This window comes from Setaria viridis, chromosome 4 (assembly GCF_005286985.2).
Source record: "Setaria viridis chromosome 4, Setaria_viridis_v4.0, whole genome shotgun sequence".
Lineage (NCBI taxonomy): Eukaryota > Viridiplantae > Streptophyta > Magnoliopsida > Poales > Poaceae > Setaria > Setaria viridis.
In genome coordinates this window covers 19,284,671-19,310,870 of record NC_048266.2, presented here as the reverse complement: position 1 = coordinate 19,310,870, position 26,200 = coordinate 19,284,671, and the positions used below count along the sequence as shown (strand labels likewise).

The window sequence follows — 26,200 nt, the reverse complement described above, 5'->3', positions numbered from 1 at the left end:
TTTTTGCTTTGAGGTTCACAAACCTTACATGGACAGAACAGAGGAACACTGAAGCAAACCTCGAACAGAGGTGAGAGTACCATTGCACTGGCTGGAGGAAACAACCAGATGGAGAGGGAGGGCATTGTCGAATTGGCTGGGGAAAACAACCTCAAAACCTTGGCATTTATTCATGAACAAGTTAGATTGAATCATCAGACCCTAAATTACAAAGCTCATCAGTACAGGCAAACAACCAGATATACTACGGTATATCTCTCTCAGCAGTTTAGATTGCTCTGACCGATGACCGAGCCGATGTGCATGGATCATGACCTTGGCGGCTTCTCGAGCAACGCGGAGAGGTAGACCTCGTCCTTGGACTTGAAGGAGACGACCCACCGGTGCTTCTTGTACCTGAACTGCAGGAACATGTACATGTAGTCGTCGAGGTCCTTGCGCGCGCAGGCGAACTTGTCGACCCAGAGCAGGCCGCCGGGTCGGAGCACGCGGTCCCAGTCGAAGAGCACGAAGTCCAGCAGCTGCAGGTCCACCCACCCCTCGAAGAACCCCGCCGTGTGGATCAGGTCCATGGTGTTGTCGAACAGCGGCAGCCGCTGGCTCATGGTCGCGTATAGCGGCACCAGCCCCCGCAACGCGATCGTCTCCGCGAACGGCGCGCCCAGGTTCAGCGCCGCGGACACGATGGTCACGCCGCGCTCCCGCATGCGCGCCGCGAAGCTGCCCGTGCCCACGCTCACGTCTAGCCCGATCCGCACCTCGCCGGGCTTCGCCGCCAGCACGTCGTCGATGCGGAAGTCGGCGAGGGACGACGCCGCGGTGCCGTTGCGCGCCGCGGCCACCCACCGCCGCTTCTCCCGGTCCATGTCGAAGCAACCCACGCAGCGGTCGTAGCCGCGGCGCTGGTTCCGGGCGGACAGGCACTTGTAGCCGCGGCAGTGGTAGCGGCTCCACCGTACGTTGCCGTCGTCGGGCAGCGTCCAGAGCGACTCGTTGATGGGTATCGGGCGGCTGAAGAACTTGGAGGCCAGGGCGAGGCAGCGGCGGCGCGGCAGCGGGTCACAGCCGCCGAGCATGAGGCGCTGGCCGAGGTCCCAGTCGTCGGGGCAGTGGGCGCCGACGTCGTAGCTCATGTACTCGTCCAGCTCCTGCCGCATCAGCACGCAGGCATGGCCGACGGTGCTGTACGTCCGGTTGGTTCCGTACACGCTCGGCAGGCCGTCGCGGTTGGCCTTGGCCGTCACGTACTTGCGCGTCTCCTCGGCCGTGAAGAAGTTGACGAGCGGGTCGACGGCCGGGGCGGCGGCGTCGCCGTCGCCGCCGTCGGGGTCCGGGCGCGGGATGCGGATGAGGCGCAGGGCGATGTGCGCGCTGTAGAGCGGGTGGATCACCTCGTCCTCGAGGAAGCGCCTGAACTCCGGCATGGTCATGTTCTCCGGCTGCTTGTGGCGGGCCTTGCTCTTCTTGGTCTTCTTGCCGATCTTGAGCGCCGTGGCCTCGAGCTTGTCCTGCAGCTCCGCGAGCTGGACGAGCACGTCGTCGACGCGGTCCGCGAGCGCGCGGATGTCGAAACCGGCATACCCGCCGGCGCCGCCCGCGGCGGTGTGGAACTTGGCGCAGTGGGTGGGGTCGTCGAGGCCTGGGAGGAGGTTGTTGGTGGCGTAGAAGCGGTGGAGGCTCGCCATGCTGATGAAGATGACGAACACGCCCAGCGCCAGCTGCATCGCCGCCATGAGCCGCGTGAACCGGCACCGCGCGAAGCAAAACCCCTCCATTGTTGGCTTGGCGGGCCGATCGGCGGAACGACGGGCGACGCGGCCAGAACAGAGCACAGCCCCAATGGTGCGCGCTTCGATCAACAGTGTGGATTAGTGTTGCCAGCTTTAGCCGTCTTGGTTCATGGGATTACTTTGGTTTCTAGCCATGATCGGATGGGTGGGCAGGTGATCAGTGCTTAGGGCGCACTCCACTCGCGAGGCTCGGATCTCCATGCTCATGGATTAATTGTTCATCAGCCTACTCAATGTTGAAGAAAAAGGAGCTAGGAATAGTGAAACAGACAACAGGAAGCAAAGCAAATGGGGATTACTGTGGATGGAGGAGTTGACGAGTGAAATAAAAGTGACACGAAAGCGCGTCAGAGAAGCAAACTGCGCGCTGGAAGAAAGCAATCACGATCGAATTTGAATCTCCGCTGATTCTCAATTTTCGTCCGCAATTCGACATGTATTTCTAAGCACTCAACTCTTGGCATAATCGGATTTGGAAATATGTGCCCGCCATAAGGCAATAGCGTCTGCAGAGACTAGAAATAAATTTTAATGTTTTTAATCTATTTGCTCGGCATCCTTTCGTCCAATTAGAAGAAAAAAGGTTTTGCTTTTGCTTTACTACAAATTTCTGAAAATCACAAGAAGCTTGCTAACGTTGTGAATAAGGTAAGCTTCTTGTTATGACTTCTTCTGTCTTCTTGTTTCATATACGTTTCTCAAAGTCTCAAGCGTGTGGATTAAGTTTCGGAAACAAAATCAAACCAATGTAGTGATGATTTGCATAAGACGGGTTTTAGAAAGAAAAGGCCTTCAAAAATAAATTTTGAACTTTGATTTCTCTTATCATATAATGCCAAATGCTCAATTTAAATCATATTAAAAGCACTTCTAAATACAAATCAATTGATGCAGCTTATGAAAACTAAACATATCTACAGAGGCTTCACCAAAAAATAGTGATTTTACCCGGCTTCTAGTTTATTTTAGATTCGGCTTACAAAACAACTTTACGCTACAGTGGCTCGTTTTGTGCAAAATAGGTGAAGCTAGAGCCAACGTAAGGCCTCCCAAATAGGTCATAATGCGAGGAATCATCTTAGTATTTCTCTGTTTTCGGGCACCACGTGGGTTCTTAGGCCAGTCTCAGTACATGGTTTCATTGCACTGTATCAAGACTGCCATGTCATCTTTTGAAAGGAATGAAACTCACAATTTCATTGCACAGTTTCATAGACAGCCTGCAACATTTAATTTTTGCATGGAGTTAATGATCATGCGTCATGTAATGAAAAATAACATCCTCAATGCAAGTTTTATTGAGTTTCATGAAACTTGTAACTGTGCTAGGTGAGTTTTTATGGGGATGAAACCTTCCTCTCCTCTCTCCTCATAATTAGAGTGTTAAGTCAACAAAACTACTTGTGTGGCATAGAATTTAAAACTCTCAGGGACTAGCTTCAACCCATCATTTCCGGCAATACAGCCTCAGCTTGAAACCCGACTTTCTCGAGTCCCCCCGGTGCCATCGGGCTACGCTGCACGGATACGCCAGAAATCTGTCGTATTGGCTATGTGTCCGGTACGGATACGATAGGGATTGGTGGAAAATATGATGATACGTTCCTCAGTACGTATCAAGCCTTTTTGAGTACAGCCCAGCCCAACATCACGCCCTACCTCCTGTGCGCCCTTTCCCTGACGCCGACCCTCTTCACACATCGTGCCGCCGCCGGCTCCCCACTCGTGCGCCGCCGCCCGCACGGTGTGGACAGGAGCGTCGGTGCTGCCGCTCACTAGCGACGGACTTCTAGCATACCGCCGATTCGCCACGGACGGCCACACTACACCCGCAAAGCTGCCGGCCACGACAACCTACAATCCTGCATTTCTGACCCGCAAGACAAGAAGCTCTACAACTCTCCCTCGACTCCAGCAAACTCTGGTAAGTTGTTCACCTGTGGTTTGTTTACCGACCGGTTAGCTCTTTCCTCCTTCCCTTTGCTTTGCTCAGTTCCTATCGAGAAGGGCACTCTAATGAGGCCGCAGACATGGAGACCATCCATAGCCTAATGGAGTGAAGGTCCATGTTGGCCTCAGTTCTTGTGCTTAGGCATCATCTAGCTCTGATACTACTGCTGTGATAAGGAATTCAGCTTCAAAAGCACTTTACTTGTTATGTTATGTACTAGAACCTCTGTTCTCTACTATTTGTCTATGTTGGACTTGTGTTTATTGTTGTGAACAAGAGATGCATTGGTATTTATCTATACTAGCAAGATGTCCGTGCATTGCTGCGGTGAAATGTGGTTGTATTTTCTAAACCTCGTGTATTTTTATATTTCTACTACTATATTTTATAAAAACGGATCTCTATACATTTGCTAGAAAATCAATATAATTTTGACTTAAATATGTTTGCTACTCGTACTTATTACACTTTTTATTTAAGTAAGTGATAACCATTCTAATTTTAATCTTAAAGTATACGAGGATTATATAAGCGAACCCGCACCATTATTCCAACCCGCCGCCTTTTGATGAAAATGTGTAGCCCTGTACAAATAATAGTGTTAAAAAACTACGTCCTTCTTAATAACCTAAGCATTCGATGTTCTATATAATAGTGTTACTTGTCCTTCCAATTTCAAAGCATGATCTTGACCTGCTAAATCAATTGCAACTGAATATTGGCCAAGATTCTCATGCGGCTGATGCTCAGTGATCTAGCAATTCATATCGTAAAAAACTATGTTTGGCACATGACCAGATGTTTACACTTCACACTGTCAAAATTGGAAATACCATCACAAATGCATCAGCTGCTTTTGTTATTCCTAGGAGCAAGCAGCTCCGGTCAATTGTGCAGCGTTGTGCAAAAGGCTCTTCCACATCGCCTGGGACTATTAGATCTGATGCATCGGTTATCCTCTCATACACGACATGGTACTATAAGTTCCGTCTTTTAGGGAAGCAATGAAAGTGTTGTTACCTATCACTTTGCTTAAAATTCTATTTATATACTCTATAGTTTCTCCGCGCGCACATGGGTAAAATAGGCAGTCAAGAAAAAAAATGAGTTCGTCTCTCGTCAGCATGGATGATTAGTGGACAGACATTTTTTAAAAAAAATAGTGCACCGATAAGTATTTTATGAACATAAACTGCATTCAGCCAACTGTACAGGAGCATTTATACATTGGATGAACCGTTAAAAGCCAACATTGACCGGTGACCATAAGCATGTCGGGATCCAAAAGCAACGGAAACCTACTTATAGAGCTAACTCCTTGGGGGCTCCTTATCAAAAGCTCCTTGGGTGCATGCAGTAGATAACCATGGGTCTTCAGCATATTAGCTAGGGGTCAAGATGGTACAAAAGATGAAATGAAGGTTCAGCAGCGGCTGGTAAGTGGCCGATTTCTTGTCAAAATTACTGAAGCATGAAGTACACAAAGTATCAGACTTTGGATTTGCCTTTTCCTTTTGCGGTGTGAGTGAAACGAGTCTTCTTTGCTTTCTTGTTCTTTCTGCCAGAATCACCATCTGAGTCGTCATCACTACTATTGTCAAGCTTGCCATTTGATTTCTTCCGGGAACCTAATCCATATACAGATTCCTTGGCCTTTTGTTCGGTCCTTTCTTCTGTAAATTCATCTTCAATCTTTGGTTTCCATATGAAAATGGACCTGCAAGGACCATCTTGTGAGTTGTGGGAGGGGAAAAAAAGATCTAGCACTGGATAGTGATATTGGGCACTAATACATCGATAGGCCTACCTTGAGCTTCCTGTTGCCAGGATGTCATCTTGCGGGTGTAGCTTGTTCACTAGGCTGATTGTTGTTATGTCAGGGTCCGTCACCTCTGAAGTGTATGCCAGTGAGGAATTGCTAGGCCACAGTAGCATCTTAAACCTCTTGGTCCAGGTGTTGCAATACCAAGACAGGTTCTTTTGGCACTTTCAGAATGATTTGGTTCTGATCCCAGCCAGCTCTTTCCATTTTCTCGAGGAAGTCAGTAAATCCATGCTCCAATGCTAGAATGCTATCCTCTAGCCAAGAGAAAATCTCATCCTGGTTTTTCCGATATTTTTGAAGCCAATGTGCCTGCCAGAGGCTTCTCAGGACAGACGTGCTGTTTGCCGCCTCCTGAAAATAAGTGAAGCAGATACATGATATGCATTTGTTGATCTGATGGACAGCTATTTATATGGCATTTTCAGCAGTAAATCACCTAGAATGCAACAAGAAATGTTGGCTCTCTTGATCCAAACTGCTCAACAAAGAGAACATACTTCTCATTCTTGTACAACTTCAATAGTCTATTCACCTGGCAGCCAAAAGCTCCACCTCGAAATCCGACACCCGCACCTTAGCTCCCCACAAGCGCGTTAGATATCCACCCAAATTCCCCCGAACCGATCGATCGCCGCAGCATCGACCATGAAATCCTACCCGCATTGCCCCACCAACCCAAGACGTGAGCCACCCGTCGGCCCGCGCGCACGGAACCTCAGCACCGCGGGAGGGGAGGAGGGGCAGACCTGCGCGGCGCTGGTGGATGGGCGCGACCGGCCTGCGGACGCCGAGGCCGACGCCGCTCGGCCGACCTTGCCGCCGAGGCCGCGCGGGGCACCCCGCTCCGGCCACCGCTCGTGTTTCGAAGGAAGGAAAACCCTTTAACCCCCTCTCTTCCCTCCCATTTCCACCCAAACCCCCCTCTCTTCAGAATTTGAATTGCGGGTTGATTCCTATAAAGTTGAGTGACTTTTTTGAAAAATGACCACGATGGACGGAAAAAAAGCAGAAGCGTCACTTACTTATAATATTAAAAGCAAAATGCCCGTGCGTTGCTACGGTAAAAAATCTATTGTGTTTTCTAAACTAATGACATTTTATACCAACACAAATACTGCCATATCCTTTTTTCTTTTCAGTTCCCCGTAACAACTATATCCAACATTTTCTAAGTTTAAGAAGTTACCACGCATCAATTCTAACGTCCAAGAGTGAAAACATATCACATTCACATTTAAACATAATAGCCATCAGTCATATTGTTTGCTTGATATTTTCACCATTACCCAAAGAATGAGTCACCCCAGCCATCTGATTGTACAATTTAAGCAGAAATGCCACACGCAGCAAGAACTCCATGGCTCTACTTGAACATACTTCACCGCAGGGGGATATTATATATAGACTGTAACAGAATAGAATAGCTTAATGCAGAAGAGCCAGCACAATGCAGCAACTGTCAACTGGAGATATTTAGGGCTATAACATTGCTAGTATGGCTGTAAAGCAGATTTCATGGTAGATGCTAGATAATAGCCCACCATATGCACAAGGATGGTCATTTATTAAAGCTGCCAGATTAAAAGATTGGATGATCACCATTTCAAAAAAAAGAAAGAAAGAAAGAAAAAGAAGACAGATTGGATGATGGTCTTAAATGATTTGACTACGCAAACCCAATTTAGTATTTCTGCACATCAGGTGCGTTCCTCATGCTGCATCTTTTGATCTGTGCCCTTGAATTTCAGGTAAGGTAGGGTACTGCTTCATGCATTACCTGCTCAAGAATTGTAAAGAAAAAAAATACTCGCAAACACAAAACTGTTTTAAATTTGAAGTAAGCATCTCAGATTTCCATGTTCACAAAACTGTTTTAAATTTGAAGTAAGCATCTCAGATTTCCATGTTCGTCAGTATAATTTTCATGTGTTTCTGATACAAAGTGCATTTGTATGCCTGCCTGAAATGCGATCTTGAGATCGTGCAACCCTCGTTCAAAAAAAAGAGATCGTGCAACCGTGGTTTCAATGTGATATGAAAGAATTTTCTGCACATTATATTAGTCTGCTGCTAAATCATTCTTGCACTTTGAAGGTCCGGCCAGGTATAGCAGTAGCACACACCTGAAATAGTTTTGAGGGAAGTATCACAAAATGTTCATTGTAACAGACAGTAGCATGCTGTTTCGGCACTTGACTTGAACATGAAGCTTTTAGTTTCTAATTGTTTCTTTCCCCCATCTGCAAGAATGCTACTAACACCACTGGTGCATTGTGCCATTAAGCCATAATTTTAATTTTGGGGTCTCATCTTTGGGCTACCGGGTATGGTTCTGATCTATGTTCATTTGCCTGCAGCTCCAATAACCATACAGCAGATGGGTCAGAACAAATAAGCTTGGCCTTCGTCTGCGCACACGGAAGACATCTGAGTTAGCTGGGAGATGATATTGAAGGTCAAAATAGTTCCTGGGAATTGTCTAAAATTCCTCGTATGGTAGTTTAGATTCACATGTTCCTAAGTTGCGCATTTGTATGTTTGTAATGCGATCCTTCAGAATTCAGATCGTGCAATCGTAAGTTGCTCTTCTTGTGCCCTTCAAAGGCCAAACCAGGGAGCACTATGTTTCCTTTGTGCGTTTGCTTTCCTGTATTCCCTGTTACTCTACTCCAAAATCATCCATCATGCCACAAGAACTGATGCTTAGTAATGTCAAGAAAGCTGTCCGAAATGTTCAGCTGTAATCTCGGAACTGTGTTCTTACAAGAGAAATCGTTGCTGCACTCTGCATGCTACCACAAACCACATTGACACCTAGTACTGACAGCGAAATTTTACAGAGCCTATCCTGGGATGGATTGGGGATGGAATCGTGAGAACACGAAACAAGCAGGGGTTTGAGTTTGGGGCTTGTGACGGCGCACCATTTCCTGGAGATCTCATAGGAACTTGTGGCACTTGGGTTTGCTCGGATCGTCGGGCTTCTCCGCTTCTGCTGGGGCCTTGACTTCCTCCGCAGCATCAAGAGAGGCCCTCCAGTCAACGCAGAGTTCCCCGATCATGGTCGTACCAGCGCTCTCGCCGACCGCGGCCCTCTTTCCTCCAGGCGATGCCACCGCCGCCGCCGTCTTTGCGCCAGAGTCCTTGTCGTCCGCCTTCCTCTTGAGCCTGGCCCCACGGCCGCCGCCTCCTCATCAATCTCCTCCTCGATTCATCACGGGGATTGGTGGCGGTGGGCAGAGGAGCACGAGATCCAGGCGATGACGGGGAGCCCAAGCTCCAGGCGGAGGTCGGCAGCGGCGTTGGGCGGTGGCGGCCAGGCGCGCGACCAGGACGCGGGGCAGCGACGACCTGGGAGGCGGGTGTCGGGCATGCACCCCATGCCCACGAGTAGACCTTGGACGACCCACTAAGGGACGTACTTGGATATGATTAGGATAAGGGATAGGCGTATCCCACTCGGACTAGTCAAGTGTGTGTATGGAAAACTACTCGGGCCATACCGAGTAGAACTCTGTAATAGTACCCGACTGGACTCAGACTTGTAACCCTGTCCTCCCGTGCATATAAGAGCGGGTAGGGACCCCCCTAAAACAGAACAATTCGAGTTCATCCAAGACCAATACAAACAAACACGTAGGACGTAGGGTATTACGCGATTTAGCGGTCCGAACCTATCTAAATCGTGTTCCTTGCATCACCATTGATTCCTTGATTCTCGACGATCCTTACCGCATAAAAGACCATCTAGGGTACCCCCTAGGCGGGATGCCGGTCTAAAACACCGATAGTTGGCGCGCCAGGTAGGGGAGCTCGTCGAGTTTCTCAGCGCGACCTCAATGGCAACGGTCATCATCAAGCCCGTCTTCACCATCGAAGCGGGCGCAACCTTCATTTTTGGATCCTGGCTCTGCATCGCCGATGGTGTTGTTTGTTCCGGCGCGAGATCATCAACGCCCAGGAGAAGAAATCGGAGGGTTCGGTCAGAAAAAACCAAGATTTCAAAGTCGACAACTTCGAGTTTGAAATACGCGTCGGACTCGACTTCGGTTCAGACTAGTCGGTTCCAGTCACTCCCCAACCCGGTTTCGACTCCAAAACGGTTTCCGCACGGACTCCGCAATGCAGCCGAAGCCCACCAGGGTTTTTTTACTCGAATTCAACTCGAACTCGAGCACGACGAAGACGACAACTCCGACTCGGTTTATCCGCCAGAGATACCATTATCTGGTCCAGCCCAAGGACTGGTAATAACTTCAACATCACAAGGCAGATTCGTACATTGGCCAGGTTTGAGACCATCTCTTCTTGCCCGCGACTACGAGTCACGCCTTGTCGCTCATATAGACAACCTCCCATATCAAGAGGGTGTCCCACTCACTTCCAACCGCGAGGAAAGTTCCACAGATTGCAACATCAAGTTCCGGAAGCTACTACCCAGACATGGAAGTCTTTGTTATTACTCAAAATAACAACCCGGGTACTAGCCAGAACAGAACCCCCAGGCGATTAGCACAACTCGACAATATCTCAGAAGACGAGTCTACAGCTGATGCCCCACAAAACGAAACCTCTGATCAAAGGAACCAAAGAAGGATGCGCAATGCTACTCAAGCCGAGCGACGACAGTCGATGGCTACAAATATTCCCATCACAAACCTTGAAAGGGCTTTCGACGCAGTTCAGGCTCAAGAGCACAATACTCCACTTGCGGCAATCGCTTCTATCAATCTTTTAACAACGTTAATGCCTCAAGATAGGGACAACGCAGCCACAGCCCAGCTCGTGCAGCGCGGCAACGGACTAATCGCACAACTCGCGGAGCAAGCTTACAAGCTACTCGACAAGGAATCACCAATTCCATCTGTTCCTCGCATCACGACCCATCAAGAAGGCAGCAGAGGTGCTGCAGCCAACAACAACGATGCTCCAAGAAACGACAACGAAGTCGTCAACCAGCCTCGGCAGCACAGCCAAGGCCCAAGCAAACACAATACCCCAACACGCCATAAGGATATTGGAGAGGCCAGCTGCACCAACTCGGTAAAAAGCATTCGCCCTACTCGAAAGAATCACGAAGTGTCCAACTTCAGTGATCTACGAGAAATACTCAACAGTCGGCGCGAGCGAGAAGTCGACAACTAGAACCACTTTCCTGCTTTCACAAATCGGGTAATGAAGACAAGACTACCTGACAAGTTCAAGCCAACAGGAATTACCATGTACGATGGCAAGCAAGACCCTATTCAATGGCTACGATGCTACTCCTTGGCAGTTCAGGTAGCCGGAGGCAATAACGACACCAAAGTTATCCACTTCCCCATATGCATGGAACCCGCACCGCTGACGTGGCTTAAGTCACTCAAACCCAAGTCAATTGACTCTTGGGCAGATTTGACAAAAGCTTTCACCAACAACTACGCCGGCTCCATGGCTAGACCAGGCAACAAGATCGACTTAAGTCAAATTAAGCAAAAAGAAGGCGAAACCTTACGCGACTATTTGCGATAGTTCTTCGAAAAGAAGGCAACCATAGTTGACATTTCAGAAACAGACGTCATCGAGTGTTTTCAGAACGGACTCTATGATCGACGAACATACCAAGACTTCGGTCGATGGCGACCAGCTAATGTCAAAGATCTTAAAGTTATGGTACAACAGTGGGCAGATGAAGAAGACAAAGAGCGAGAACGGTTCGGCTCCCACTGCAACCGTGGATGCGACAAAAACAACAACAATGACCAGGATAGAACTTGACACAACGATACTCGAAACAACTTTTCGAGCAAACAATCGCAAAAGGAAGCCCGACAACACTGTTGCTTCCATGAACAACTCCAGGAAAAAGGGATCCCGCAAAAATGATGAAGGGCCGACCTTCACCGAACTACTCAAAAAGCAGTGCCCATGGCACCCGACTAGTAAAAACTCGGCAATAGACTGCTACAGCATGCGCCGAGTAATGCAAGACTTACCCGCACCACCACCCCCTGAAGAGTACGCTAAGAAAAGGATAAGGGCAAGAACAAAGTCCACAACGACGAAGAAGAAGAAGGCGACTTCCAGACCGCCTCCAAGACAGTCAATGTCATCTTTGGCGGAATACCAGGCACCGCATCCAAGCGAGCCAACAAACTCGTACTCAGGGAGATCATGGCCATCGAACCAACAGATCCAACACCGCTAAAGTGGTCAGAAGTGCCCATATCCTTCAGCAAAAAGGACCAATGGACCAAGTTCTCAGAACCAGGCCGGTTCCCCCTAGTACACGATCCCGTTGTGGCAGGCTCAAAGCTAACCAAAGTACTCATCGACGGCGGAAGTGGACTCAACGTCATTTTTGCCAAAACATTGAGGAAGATGTGCCTCGACGTTACAGAAATGTTTACTCCAACAGATTCACCCTTCTACGGCATTGTACCTGGAAACACAGCTATACCACTAGGACAAGTCGTCCTCCCAGTTACCTTTGGAACTAAGGAACACTACCGTACCGAGTACATCAGATTTGAAGTCGCTAACTTCGAGACATCTTACCACGCCATACTTGGAAGGCCAGCACTCGCCAAGTTCATGGCCATACCATACTACGTTTACTTGGTACTCAAAATGCCAGGCCCCAAGGGAGAACTAACACTACGAGGAGATCTACGGCGATCCTACGAATGCGACACCAAAGCCATGGAAGTCGCCACGACTTCTCAAACATCTAGCCCCATGCAACAAGTCTTCACAGCTTCAAAGAAGCTCCATCCAACTGAACTTGAGATCCTAGAAAATAAGTCGGGGCCTACAAAGGTGAAACCCGCAAGCAAGCAAGACTTCAAACAAGTCGATCTCCAGACGGGCGACTCTTCCAAGACAGCCCTGATTGGAACAGGGCTAGATCCTAAATAGGAATCCGCGCTCGTCAGTTTCCTTCAGGCTAACCACGATATCTTCGCTTGAAAACCAGCTGACATGCCAGGTGTGCCCAAGGAACTGATCGAGCACTCTCTAAATGTTGATCCCAAAGCTACCCCAAAACGGCAGCGACTTCGCAGATTCGCTTAAGACAGACGAGAAGCAACCAAAAAAGAGCTAGCCAAGCTACTCGCAGCAGGGTTCATCAAAGAAGTTTTTCACCCTGACTGGCTAGCAAATCCCGTACTCGTCCGTAAGAAAAAAGCAACGAATGGAGAATGTGCGTCGACTACACCGACCTCAACAAGCACTGTCCAAAAGATCCTTTCGGTCTACCCAGGATCGATCAAGTGATCGACTCCACCGCTGGATGCACTTTACTATATTTTCTCGACTGCTACTCCGGCTATCATCAGATAAGCCTCAAGGAAGAAGATCAAGCCAAAACAACTTTCATCACACCTTTCGGAGCTTTCTGCTACAAAACAATGTCCTTCAGACTAAAGAATGCAGGAGCAACTTATCAACGAGCTATACAAATGTGCTCCGAAAAGCAACTTCACCGCAATGTCGAAGCTTATGTCGACGACGTAGTCGTCAAAACAAGAAACTAGGAGGAACTCATGGCTGATCTGGAGGAAACTTTCTCTAGTCTAAGAGCTTTCTGATGGAAACTCAATCCTACTAAGTGCGTTTTCGGATTACCTTCAGACAAGTTACTCGGGTTCATCATTAGCTATCGCGGCATTGAGGCCAACCAGGAAAAAATATCTACCATCACAAACATGCAAGCACCAGCTAGCATGAAGGATGTGCAGAAACTCACAGGCTGCATGGCCGCTCTCAATCGGTTCAGCTCGAGACTTGGAGAACGGGGACTACCCTTCTTTAAGCTTCTCAAACACCAGGACAAGTTCAACTGGACAGAAGAGGTAGACAAGGCACTAACGCAACTCAAAGACTTTCTGTCAAAGCCTCCTGTACTCACTGCTCCATCTCCAAATGAGGACTTGCTTCTATACATATCAGCTACTACTCATGTCGTCAGCACGGCAATAGTAGTCGAACAGTCTGAACCAGGCCACGCTTACAAGGTCCAACGACCTGTGTACTTCGTCAGCGAAGTACTCTCGGACTCCAAAACTCGGTATTCACCGATACAAAAACTTTTATACGCAATCCTTCTCACCTCCCGAAAACTGCACCATTATTTCCAACAACACAACATCACAGTCATCTCTGACTTCCCGCTCGACAAAATTCTCCACAACAGAGACGCCACGGGTAGAATCTCCAAATGGGCAGTTGAACTCGGAGCTCTAACCTTGGACTTCAAGCCAAGGACAGCTATCAAGTCCCAAGCTTTGGTCGACTTCGTGGCTGAATGGACTGAAAATCAAGTACCAACACCAGCGAGTGGCCAGAGCACTGGGTGATGTACTTCGACGGGTCCCTCAAACTTGAAGGGGCTGGTGCAGGCGTACTCCTTATCTCCCCAAAGGGAGACCAACTCAAATACGTACTGCAAATCTTCTGGGAGGCATCAAACAACGAAGCCGAGTACGAAGCACTGCTACACAGCCTTCGCCTTGCAATCTCCCTCGGTATCAAAAGACTACTGGTGTACGGCGACTCACTAGTCGTTATAAACCAAGTCAATGACGAGTGGGACCGAAACAAGGATAATATGGACGCTTACTGCAAAGAAGTCCACAAACTGGAAAACAAGTTCTCAGGTTTGGAATTTCATCACATCGTCCGCGAACAACAACGTAGCCGCCGACGTCTTATCAAAAATGGGCTCAACTCGTGCAGAGGTTCTAGCAGGAATTTTCGTACACGAACTGCACAAGCCGTCAATACCTGAACAAGTTACACCGCCAATGGTCCAGACTACTAACGTCACTCGAGAAATCATGATGATAGAAGTCGACTGGAGGACATCCTTCATTGACTACATCAAAGATCACAAACTACCACCTGACAAAAATCAGGCTGAACAAATCTCCCGGCGAGTAAAAAATTACGTTCTAGTCGGAGACAAGCTCTACAGGAAAAGTGCGTCATCAGGAGTACTCATGAAGTGCGTTACCCATGAAGACGGCCAAGAAATCTTAAAAGAAATTTGCAAGGAAATCTGTGGCAACCACGCATCTTCACAAACAATAGATGGCAAGGCTTTTAGAGCAGGCTTCTACTGGCCAATGGCTCTGGCCGACGCTAAACAATTGGTTCGGAAGGGCAAAGGTTGTCAATTCTTTACCAAACAGCAGCATGTACTGGCCTACAAGTTAGTCACAATACCTCCAACATGGCCGTTTGCTTGCTGGGGGCTTGACATGATAGGGCCATTACCAACTACGCTAGGAGGATTCAACCGAGTACTCGTAGCAATAGACAAATTCACCAAGTAGATAGAGGTCAAACCAATAAATTGCCCCAAGGCAGACCGAGTCCTCGACTTCTTGGATGAAATCGTACACCGCTACGGTTTTCCCAACAGGATCATCACATACCTAGGGTCAAACTTCAACAATCACGATTTCTAGGAATACTGCGAGAATAGCGGAATCGACGTTCGCTATGTCTCGGTCGCTCACCCGTGAGCCAATGGACAAGTCGAGCATGCCAATGGCATGATACTCAACGCCCTCAAGAAAAGACTACAAGACGTCGGCAACACCAAAGGCAGCAAATGGCTCAAGGAGTTACCCAATGCTCTGTGGGGACTACGAACCCAACCATGCAAGACTACTGGGCTCTCGCCCTATTTCCTCGTGTATGGCTTAGAAGCCATATTACCCGTCGACATCATGTGGCAATCACCCTCAGTCGAACAATATGATGAAGAACTGGCAGAAGAAACAAGATGAACAGATCTAGACAGTCTAGAAGAAGCAAGATGCGCAGTGCTAGTGCAATCTGCCAGATACCTTGATGGGTTAAGGCGTTACCACAACTGCAACGTCAAGGAACAATCTTTCAATTTGGGCGATATGGTCCTCAAACGAATCCAAGACATGTCAGGGTTGCATAAACTCAATTCATCATGGGAAGGTTCTTACATCGTATCAAAAGTTATGGGACCCGGATCTTACAGACTGCAAGAGCTCTCAGGAGAACAAGTACCAAACTCTTGGAATATAGAACAACTCTGTCGCTATTACCCGTAGCAGCACCCGAGTAATTGCTTCAAAGCAAAAACTCATATCAATTACTCGAGGCAACAGCTCGACTACCGACTTCAAGATACACTACTCTTGACTCAAGAATACCAACTCAACAGGCATCACTGCCCTAATACAGTTTCAGTGGTGGAGTAATTTTTTACTCAAGACCGACGATACATCAACAAGTTACATACGAGCAAAAGTACTCGAAATACAAAAGGACTACAAGCAACTGCCTACTGGCGGGCTGCATTTAAGCCTTAGGCTTTTACAATACCACAAGGCCACTCAGGTCTGCTGACTACAATGGGGAGGGCCTACACGCAAGGAAGCTGCACAAAACGCAGCCATATCCAGGTCCTCTACCCAAGGCAACGCCAGGAACTCCTGTACCGCCTCTGCTTTGACAGCGGCAACGATGAATCCCGCGCACCGCGCCAAGAGGGAACCAAGGCTGCTCTTTTGCTAGCCTTGCTGAACCAACCCACTCTACGGCCACACCTCCACCTCTAAGAGAGCGGGATAAAGACCGCGGCACTCATCACCCATCACTCACGAGTTCCAGCGCGTACTCCACTGGATCACGAGCTGCAAGATGAGGCGCGCGATGAAACCTCCTACGATGATTCTTCTAGCATCACGGCTATCCCTACGAGCGCTAGAGCCTGTGAAGGGAAAGTGGTCTCAATCTACGAGGAATCTTCTAGCACCGGTGTACTCTTTGAAGGCTCTCTACACTCAAACAACAGTAACCGAAGGTAATCCATTGCTACTCAGAAACTTGATTCGGGTTGACCTCCAGGGGTATCTTTTTATAGCCAAGCGCTACAACTACTACCCACCCAGGAGTTACTATGCGCCCGTGATCAATGAGTCTGACGACCTCTGACTTTGCCCATGTGAAAGCATTCATGCAATAAAGGATAAAAGAGTACAATACACCCGTGCATCCCCAAAAAGTAGAGTACTCGACAGCATTACGACTACTCGACACTCAGAACTACTCCAGCCAAGCATGACCTGCGCTCAAAATGCACCATTGTCTCGGGGGCTTGGAGAAGGCCGACCCTCTACTCAGGGGTCGGGCGATACGAAGCCTTACGGCAAGGGGTCAGGCGCATCCTACCCTAGGACCAAGGGTCGGGCAAGGCGGAGTTCCATCCTCAAAGGGTCGGGCATATCCGACCTCGGGACCTTGGGTCGGGCGAGACAGAGTGAACTACTCCTCACCCACATCAAGACAACCACTTCAAGCAACAAAAGAAAGAACAAGCATTCATCTCTCAAAGTATCATTCAAGGTACTCGAAAAAACTACAAGAGTACATAAAAGTTCAAGGCTCCTCTGGAGATACAAATTCAGATATCTTGGACGCGATTGGTTCCACCTCTTCGAGGTACTGCACATAAGCTTCTTCTGTGCAGTTGCGAGCCACGCCGTCACCAGCCGCCGACAAATCTGCCCTCGGGTAGTATGACTTTACCACAGCAAGGACTTGTTTGCAAACAGCCTTGCAGAGACCCGCCACCTTACCCGGGGCAGCCTTCAATCACTCGACTAGTGATTGAGGTCCTGCGTCCTCTTCCACTGGGGCAATGGCGTTCACCAAATCTTGAGCTGCCACAGTCAACTCTTGGAGTTCGCCCCGAAGTCTTCCTATGGTCTGGACATGGTCTCTGCATGCCACCATGGCCATAGCAAGCATCACCCCATTCTGAATCTTCCTGTCTCGCTGATGCTCGCAAGCAGCCTGTGCTTCTGTTAGCACGGCCCGAAGACGTTCAGCTTCATCCGCCACTCGGTCGTGCACGTTTCTCCAGTCAAGGAGTTGGCTACTAGCAGTAGCCTCTTGCCTCTTGAGCTCTACAAAAACGGCCAAATTCAAACACAACCGACTACAGTCGGACATACTTGAAAGATACAAAGTACTCACCTTGATACTTTTTATTCAAAGACTTGTAGCGGCTCTCCAGCTTCTACTGCAAGACTTCATGATCTGACCGCTCCATAGCAAAGGATTTCGCTCCACCTTCATGAACCCTCAAGGATTCTGTAAGTCGGACACACTCCTGCTCCAATTGATGGCTTTGTTCCTGAAGGGTCCGAGTGTGCAAAGCAATGCAATCAGTTAAAGACCTTAAAATTACTCAATCTGTGCGACAAAGCAATAAAAACACACCTGGAAGCTCCGAAACACATTGACAACTCTCTGGAACTCTGACTCAGACGGAAGGCTAAGTACTGGACTTTGAGTACTCTTCGCAAGATGAGCAGCTGCACCCAAAGCAGTACCTAAAAAGATTATCATCAGTCACCTGAATGCTACGACTACAATACCAGGACTTCGGATACATACCTGGAGCAGTTGATTCTTTGGATTTTTCCACATCCACTACAGCCAGAGCTCCGCTAGTAGATGTCGACAAAGAAGCATTTCCAGAACCCGAAGCAATGGAGGGGACCTCTACCGAGCGAATCACTTCTTGAAGCATAGACATGGCAGCTCCAAGGCGACTAGCGTCAACTTCGGGTACTTCTTCGACAATAATATCCTCCAAGGGAGCAGAAAAAGTAGTCGAGGGATACGACTCTATTCCTGCCTCCACAAAGATAGTCTCTTCCGCATCCCTACATCAAAGTACAAAGTCATTATACGACTTCAAGACAACTTAAAGATATATACCAAGGACAAACAAACTCACTGAGTTGAGCGTGGCGACAACCGCACACGTTTCTTCTCGGCAACATGTGGCTGAGTACTCGGCGCCACAGGAACAGCTGCTGGCGCTGTCTTCTCGCCAAGGCCTAAGAAACACAACGTCAAGACTACAATACAATTCAGACTAACAAAACTAGTTGCGAAAGAAAGCTTACCACTAGCAATCACACTGGACAACAAGGAACCAGTAGCAACTACTGGCGACACTTCCTTCGCAACACCCGCTACTCTGGCGGGCAATCCCAGGACTGCCTGGTCAGCAACCGGCGGCGCGGCAGCCGACGTAGCCTGTGCGGTCAGCTCGAGGGCTACTTCAGCATCCGCTGGCGGCAGCTCCTCTGCCACCTTCTCAACAGACACAATACCGACGCCTGGGTCGGTCATGACTACTTCTCCGAAAGCAGCCTCATCATCACCATGTACCGCATCGCCAGCCTTTTGAACAAGACAAAATAATCATAAGATTGCAAGTAAAAATCTATCAGCTACAAGTGAGTATACGGTTACATACCTTGGCACCCTGAGACTTCTCAGGAGTTGAAGCAGACTTAGCAGCAGACATCTTGCGAACTACTCTGCGTTTCTTCACAGGAGGAGAGGGCTCATCCTCTGACTCCTCAACAACAGTTTCTTCTTCTTCCGATTGCGCCAAGTAGCCGGCAAGAACTTGGGACTACAAAAAATAAGTCGATATTCAAAACAAATATCACAAAAGTCAAAAAAGTACAAGTCAAGTGCAAGGACATACCACTTCTGGCTCATACCAGGCATCATACTGCCGAAGAGCTGCAGGGATCACTGGTACTCCCTCGTAGTTCCTGAAGAACTTGGCCAGCAGCGCCTCCACATCATCGTCAGATATATCCTCATTGGATATACGTGATGGATCGTTAAATCCTATGTACTCACTCCCTGAGTGAGCCCGTTTCTGAAGCGGTTGAACCCTTCTCTTCAGAAAACTGGCCACCACGTTAATCTCGATGAGACCAAGTGCTTTCAACTCGGTAATCTACTGCAGCAAATGGTCAAGCTCTGGGGTATCTTCAGGTTCGCTCACCCAGTTCTCTGCATGCTTCGGCACATGACCAGTAACCACCGGCAAGCGAGGATCATGGTTCCCAATATAGAACCACCTTTTCTTCCACTCCCCATGGGAATCAGTCAAATTGTACTCAATATACGCGCCCGAGTTCCTGAGTTGGAACCCGGCGCCTCCAATGACCTCCGTCCTAAGTGCACTAGGCTGAGGTTTACAGCGAAACAACTTCCTAAACAGCTCAAGGCTCGGAGGTACTCCCAAGTAAACTTCGCAGAGGTGTACGAAAATTATCATATGCAGTACACCATTGGGGTTCAAGTGAACAAGTTGAAGCTTATAGTACTCGAGGATACCTCTAAAGAAGTCGGATGTGGGCACTGTCAACCCCCTCTCCACAAAATGTGCAAGCATCACCGTCTCGTTGGGGTGTTCCTCAAATTGCCACGCATTTGCAAAAGTAGGACGCCATTCGAGTACCTCCTTCGTCTGCAGAAGCTTGGCGTTGACTAGCGCCTGCACGGCCTCCTCCTTCATCACCGAATGCTGCCACGTCACTTCAGGCGGTGGCGGTGCAGTTTGGTTCGTCGGCCCCACCTTGGGCGCCGGCAGCACCAGTTCCTTCCCCTTCTTAGACTTCACCTTGCCCGCCACTGGAGCCTTGCCTTGGATCTTCTCGGGTTTCTTGCCCATCTTCTTGGTGCGCATCCACTGATTTCAACCTCAACAAAATACACTCACCCTCGGATCTCTCTGAAGGAGCAGCAATGGTGGTGGCGGCACTTGGCAATCGCAACGGTGGAGGAAAATGGGAACGGAAAGGTGGGGGAAGAAGAGAAAACAGATCTGCTGCAATGGGGCGTAAACCTAACTGAAAGGGGGCCCTCCAGTTATATCTCCGCCACCTCCGGATTCCAAACGTCAGTTACGCAACGGATGGATTTTAAGCAAATTAATTGCCTTAAACACCCAACGGCTACTCTTTTCAACAGATTTTTGACCACTTCAACGGCAAAAATCGCCTAAGTGCTCGGGGGCTGACGGTACCGTACCCGATGGTCAGAAATTTCTTTTTCAGATTTCTGAGGGTAAAACAGCCAAAAAGCAGGATTGACCCTAAGCCTGACTCTTCGACTCAACCTAAGGCTCAGGGGCTACTCCATATGGAGTGCGATTGATATCGCACTACCATATAAAAATTCTTGGAATAGAAGCAACTCAAAGAAACAAAAGAGTACCTTCCAGCCACGCGACAGTACTCGAGCACTTCGGACACTGCAACCCCTACGACAAACTGCTCAGATAGTGCCCACGGTACTCGAGATTGTGGTGCACGACTACAAAGTACTCGGGGGCTTGTCGGGTATGCACCCCATGCCCACGAGTAGACCTTGGACAGCCCACTAAGGGACGTACTCGGATATGATCAGGACAAGGGATAGGCATATCCCACTCGGACTAGTCAAGTGTGTGTATGGAAAACAACTCGGGCCATACCGAGTAGAACTCTGTAATAGTACCCGACTAGAACTCAGACTTGTAACCCTGTCCTCCCGTGCATATAAGGGTGGGCAGGGACCCCCCCCTAAAACAGAACAATTCCAGTTGATCCAATACCAATACAAACAAACACATAGGACGTAGGGTATTACGCGATCTAGTGGTCCAAACCTGTCTAAATTGTGTTCCTTGCGTCACCATTGATTCCTTGATTCTCGACGATCCTTACCGCATAAAAGACCACCTAAGGTACCCCCTAGACAGGTTGCCAGTCTAAAACACCGACAGCGGGTGCGAGGCGCGGGCGGCGGCGTGGAGCACGGGAGCGCAAGGCGTTGGGAGGAGGTGGCACGGGCGAGCAGGTGGTAGGAGGTCGCCCCTTGCCCTCACCCTCGCCGCCCGCAGGGGCAGCGCGGGGCAGCGACAGCCAGCGGGGCACCCGCTCCGGCCGCCGCCCACGCCCTCGCCCCTCGCCCTTTGCTAAGAAAGGAGAAGCTTTTTGCCATTTAACCCCCTCTCTTCTCTCCTTTTATCACCCGAACCCCTTTCTCTTTAGAATATGGACTGCGGGTTGATTTCTAAAAACTTTAGAGGCTGTTTTGCAAAATAGGATGACGAACAAAAAAAATGTGGCAGAGACACTACTTGCTTTAATAATACTAGCATAATGCTCGTGCGTTGCTACGGTGAAACTCATTCTTGAATCTCTATAGTTGGTTGATGTAAAGTGTTCCTTTTCCTTGTGTTTGATCAATGGAATACACATGTTGTATGGTTGCCAAAAGAGTATTTGGATGCTGCCAAGCTTTTTGTGCGTGCCTCGTGTATAATCTTCTAACACTAACACCTTTGCTAGGGCAGTTTCTACACGTTTTGTTTTTATCCTTCATGACTAAATTTGGGCAATGTATGATCTTTTCCCTGTCCATCTGAGTTGAGTGAATCTGAGTTGGGTGGCTGAATCATGGGCAAACTGAAGCTCCTTTCTTTTCTTCCCATGAACGAATTATGGTTCAGTTCCTAATGATCAATTGGTTTGTTTTCCTCAACTCTCATTATCAGTTCCTGGGAAAGCACTTCAAAACTATCCATTGGTAGTAACAGTGAGAGGAATGGAACATTTTGACACGCTACCCTGCATTAGCACCGGAGGTGTTGTACTGCAGCTCCGACCAAATTTATGACCATCATGGAAGAAGGCACCCTTGGATGTTCAGAAGAGTAGCATCATCTACTTCAGTTACACTTGTTTTGTCCTAGCACGGTTGAAAAGCTGAAAAACAAGATACCCAGTAGCCAGTATTATGTTTGCCTTCTCACCAACATGCAGCTGGCCAGGCTTCAGTTTGGTTCACGGTGATCTGATTGATGCTGGGAACTTATGGACAAAAAAGTATTTTAGAACCTTATGAAATGGTATATTGAATTGCCAGAGGTTCAGAATTTATAATATTTCATAAGACCATATGCCTGCAGCCTGCCATTGTAATACCAAAGCACATGTTTAAAATTCCTTTCCCAAAACTTCAGGTTATCTGTACACATAACACAAAAACTTTTGCTTCTCCTCCATCTGGTAAAAGAGAAAATGTAATTCCCATATTTCAGTGATGTGGAGGAGGAGCCGCGGTTGATCAACAATTACAAGAGTTGAACATCAAGTTTAGCGACCAAACCGGCAGCGCTGCGCCGAACGGAGAGTTCCTTGGGCTGGCCCGGTTTGCCGTTGTCGCCCTTCATGTGTGTCGCCGCGGCGGAGGCCGCCGACGGGGACGAAGGAAGGAAGGAGATTGTCGTGCTGTACCGCTACACCATGTTCTCGAGGGCACGCGGCGGGCAGTGCGGTGTGGAGGCATGCCACCGGACGAAGCTCCACCGCCTCCACTTCGCCGTTCCAGCCGCCGGCGACATGGATAGCTCGCTGGCGTTGTCGGATCGTCTCTCGGCCCGCTGATCTACCATGGTCTCTTCCGCCGGCAGCTCCACGAACCGACCGACCTCGCCTCCGCTTCGCCGTCCCGGCCGCCAGAGACATGGAGAGCTCGCTGTTCAACATGCTTTATCAGCCAGGAGAAGAATATCAACTTAAATATTAATAAATACAATATACGAGCTTAATTCTCTGAACGAATATGGCTGCTCCCTGTCATACAGAAGTAGCTACAAATCAATACTTACAACACCCATTTGTGCAACCCAAGATTTTGTCATAGGAAGAAGAAGAAATCAAAGGAAAAATAGAAACAACAAACCATGCACGGGAGGCTTCTTTCCTCTTCGATCTCCACTTCTCGCCGCCACCATTGTTGGCACCCTTATATCTCCTCTATCTTCAGACACTTTATGTTTAAATTAGCTTAGGTCTCACGTTGGTATGAGATTATAACAAAGCATCATGTATGCCTAGTGTGCTTTGCTTCCAGTAGAGGATGCTGATAGCCACAATGATTTTTACCATTTTTTCCTGCCAAAATCACCATTTGGAACATCACACAGTTCACAATGAAGATGGAATCATAGTTTCTTGGGCCTTCGTTCCCTTCGGCCTCCACATGGTCCGGGCTTTCACCATGGTCGGACCTGATTCAAGGCTCACCAGATGCTCACAGTGCAAGGTTGTTTCTCCAGACTCGCTGTTGCAATCAGTGTGCACGGTAGTGTGTGACTGCAGCACACTATCCCGGCCACACTCCCTTTTGTAATCCAGCACAATGCTCGCCAGTTCATGGTTCTCAAGAATGGAGATCGGTGCACTCTCATAAAGGTGAATGTAAAGTTAACTGGTGTATGTGAAAACACTTGTGTGCTAGGGACTTGTATACTAAACTGTCTTCTATTTTTTGTTTCTTTACCAATCCTATCAGTTCCATATCAACTTTATTTTCCCCCTTAATAAATACAAGAAGGCTGCCAACTAATTAAGCAGGAAGGAAATCCGAATGATAAGTTTGTCATAAAAATTTGTGCCCACCAATAAGTGCATGGGACCAGCCAAGAATATATAGCATATCACCAATCAAGCAAATAAGAATTATCTCTACTCATATATTTTATAGTTTAGATACATTGACTTGTACACAGGCTGCTCTACCCAGGTCAGTGACATTGTTAGGTACCTAGGTGACCAACCAAATATAGTTAAATGTCCAGGAGAAGCATTGGGTGTCCAATTTGTACATTCCTTGTCATAAATAAGTTAGCCAAAATAATATATCACCTAAATAATATATTGTGAGAGATTGGATTTGCTTGTTCGATGAATAGTCAAGTGGACACCTAATCATATCCAGTGACATGATTTTGAGGTCCCTCAAGCACCTAACATTCCAATGTTCATTAACTTCTGCAAACAGTTGGCTACTGAAGTTCTGGCAACAGAACATACAGAATTGGGCATAAGTAAATGGTCTGTTTGCCACATGATTGCCAAATGCCCCAAAATAAAATGCCAGGAAACACATAAGGCGACCTCAATGCAATGTTCAGAGGTACAGAAGATAAATTGAAAGATTATTCTTGTTAAGGATCCTCAAGTACGAAACAAAATAGTTCAAATACAGAATAAGTACTAAAATAATGTGCTAGGGTATCTATTCAAGTCTCTAAACAAGAAATATCAACAAGTTCAGTAAGGGCGTATCATCGGAAATAAAATTACCTCAAGAATCCTTGCAATGTATTTAACATTATTGACATGCTGATTTATATCAAGATCAGCCCACCGATGCTGCATTAAACAGAAGCAAAATATATAAAACAGCAAACGAAAAAACAAATGTTATGAATAGACTTGCAATCTAAATGTTAATTCAATTAACTTACGGTCAGGCCTGTCCGGACATATTTGGCTGCAGTAGCGCTTTTATCCTCTGGCAGTTTTGGAAGTTTGCGGTTGTCTTCATCGACAATAGTGGATCGCTCAAAAAAGTAGGGTTCTATTTCAGTCCGCACTTCATTTGGAATTCTTGCAAGCTTCCTAGTGAGCTTGTTCATCATAACCCATTTACTGTAGATATAGACATAAGAACAAGTTGCAACAGAATGTCAGTCTGATGCAAGTTGCACAATAATTTTGAGGAGAAAAATTTGTTAGTGCAGCAATTGTAGGCCAATCGTAACATGTCGATTGGGTGACATAAAGTGGTAATGTAGTTTTGTGATTAATGGTATAAATATATCAAAGTGGCGAGATTTGAACCTTGTTGCCCTCATTATCGTGTCGCCTGTTATAGAATCACGTATATGCCAATCCCGACGCATTCCATTTTTACCATTAGCACTAACCCATGTATCTACTTCAACATTATCACCCCTGTAGCAGAATAGACGAGCAAACTCAGAACACGTATCAGTAGAATCCAGATGGAAGGGGCCGCCTTAAGCTCACAAAACACAAACTTATAATATCTTAAGCTCACGAAACACAAACTTATAATATCTTTTAGGAAACATGAGAAAATATATTAAGTGGTTCAATGAGGGTATCCGTATCAATTATTAAAGTCTGCAAACTGCCTGAAGTGAGATATAACCACGCTCCTCCAAAAAGTTATTGTCAAACAGCACAAAAGACCAGGGACCTTTCCTTTCACATTTATTGTCAAACAACTTGAAAACTCCATTCAACTGATTACTCAATACCCAGCACCAAGGAAACAAACTGTAATCAACATCATTATGTGCCCCACACTGTTGGCATGTCTCCGAGAGTAGCCACATGATGTCAAAAGCTAGGGGGTACATCTTGGTACGTCGAAGGGGAGAGAAACGAGGGGGTGATGATACGTACGGATCTCGGAGAAGAGGAGGAGAAGGATGGCGAGGGAGGAGAGGATGGTGATGAGGCCGCCGGAGAGGGTGCGGCTGTAGAAGTCCTCGTTCACCTTCGGGTAGGCGTCCAGGTTCCGCAGCTTACTCAAGAGCTCCATCGCTTGAGCTCACGCTGCCGGCGAGACCGCCGGAAACCTGGGACGAGGTAGCTCCGCTTGGATCCGGCGTGCCTCCGATGCCCGTAGCCATGCTCCCCCAATGGTGCCTTCCCAAACGCCGACGAGCTCCAGCTGAGGCCGCGCGCAGGGGCAGCGCGAGGGAGCGTCGGGGCGCCCCGCTCCGGCCACCGCCCGCCAGTCCACTGCCGGGCGGCGTCGGGCCCGGAGCCGGATGGCCGGACGGAGTGCGGCGGATCTCGATCCCCCGAGGGAGGGGGACGAGGGAGCTAAAGCTCTTTTCCCTTTAATCCCTCGCTTTCCTCTTTTTTCCACCCGAGCCCCTCCTATATTCACAATTGGACTGCGGGTTGATTTCAC

At 48.1% G+C, this 26,200-nt stretch overlaps 1 protein-coding gene and 1 long non-coding RNA gene across 2 annotated transcripts; both read right to left on the bottom strand.

The window, feature by feature from the left end:
* Nucleotides 1-132: 132 nt before the first annotated feature.
* LOC117852155 (probable methyltransferase At1g29790) lies at nt 133-2,095 on the bottom strand. Its single transcript, XM_034734131.1, has one exon. The coding sequence runs from the start codon at nt 1,773-1,775 to the stop codon at nt 309-311; it is 1,467 nt and encodes a 488-aa protein (XP_034590022.1). The 5' UTR covers nt 1,776-2,095; the 3' UTR covers nt 133-308.
* Nucleotides 2,096-22,934: 20,839 nt separating this feature from the next.
* LOC117852161 (uncharacterized) lies at nt 22,935-25,619 on the bottom strand. Its single transcript, XR_004639781.2, has 3 exons — nt 25,093-25,619; nt 24,553-24,900; nt 22,935-23,649 (listed from the first exon to the last, which is right to left on the bottom strand). It is a non-coding gene; the product is annotated as an uncharacterized lncRNA (long non-coding RNA).
* Nucleotides 25,620-26,200: the final 581 nt, after the last annotated feature.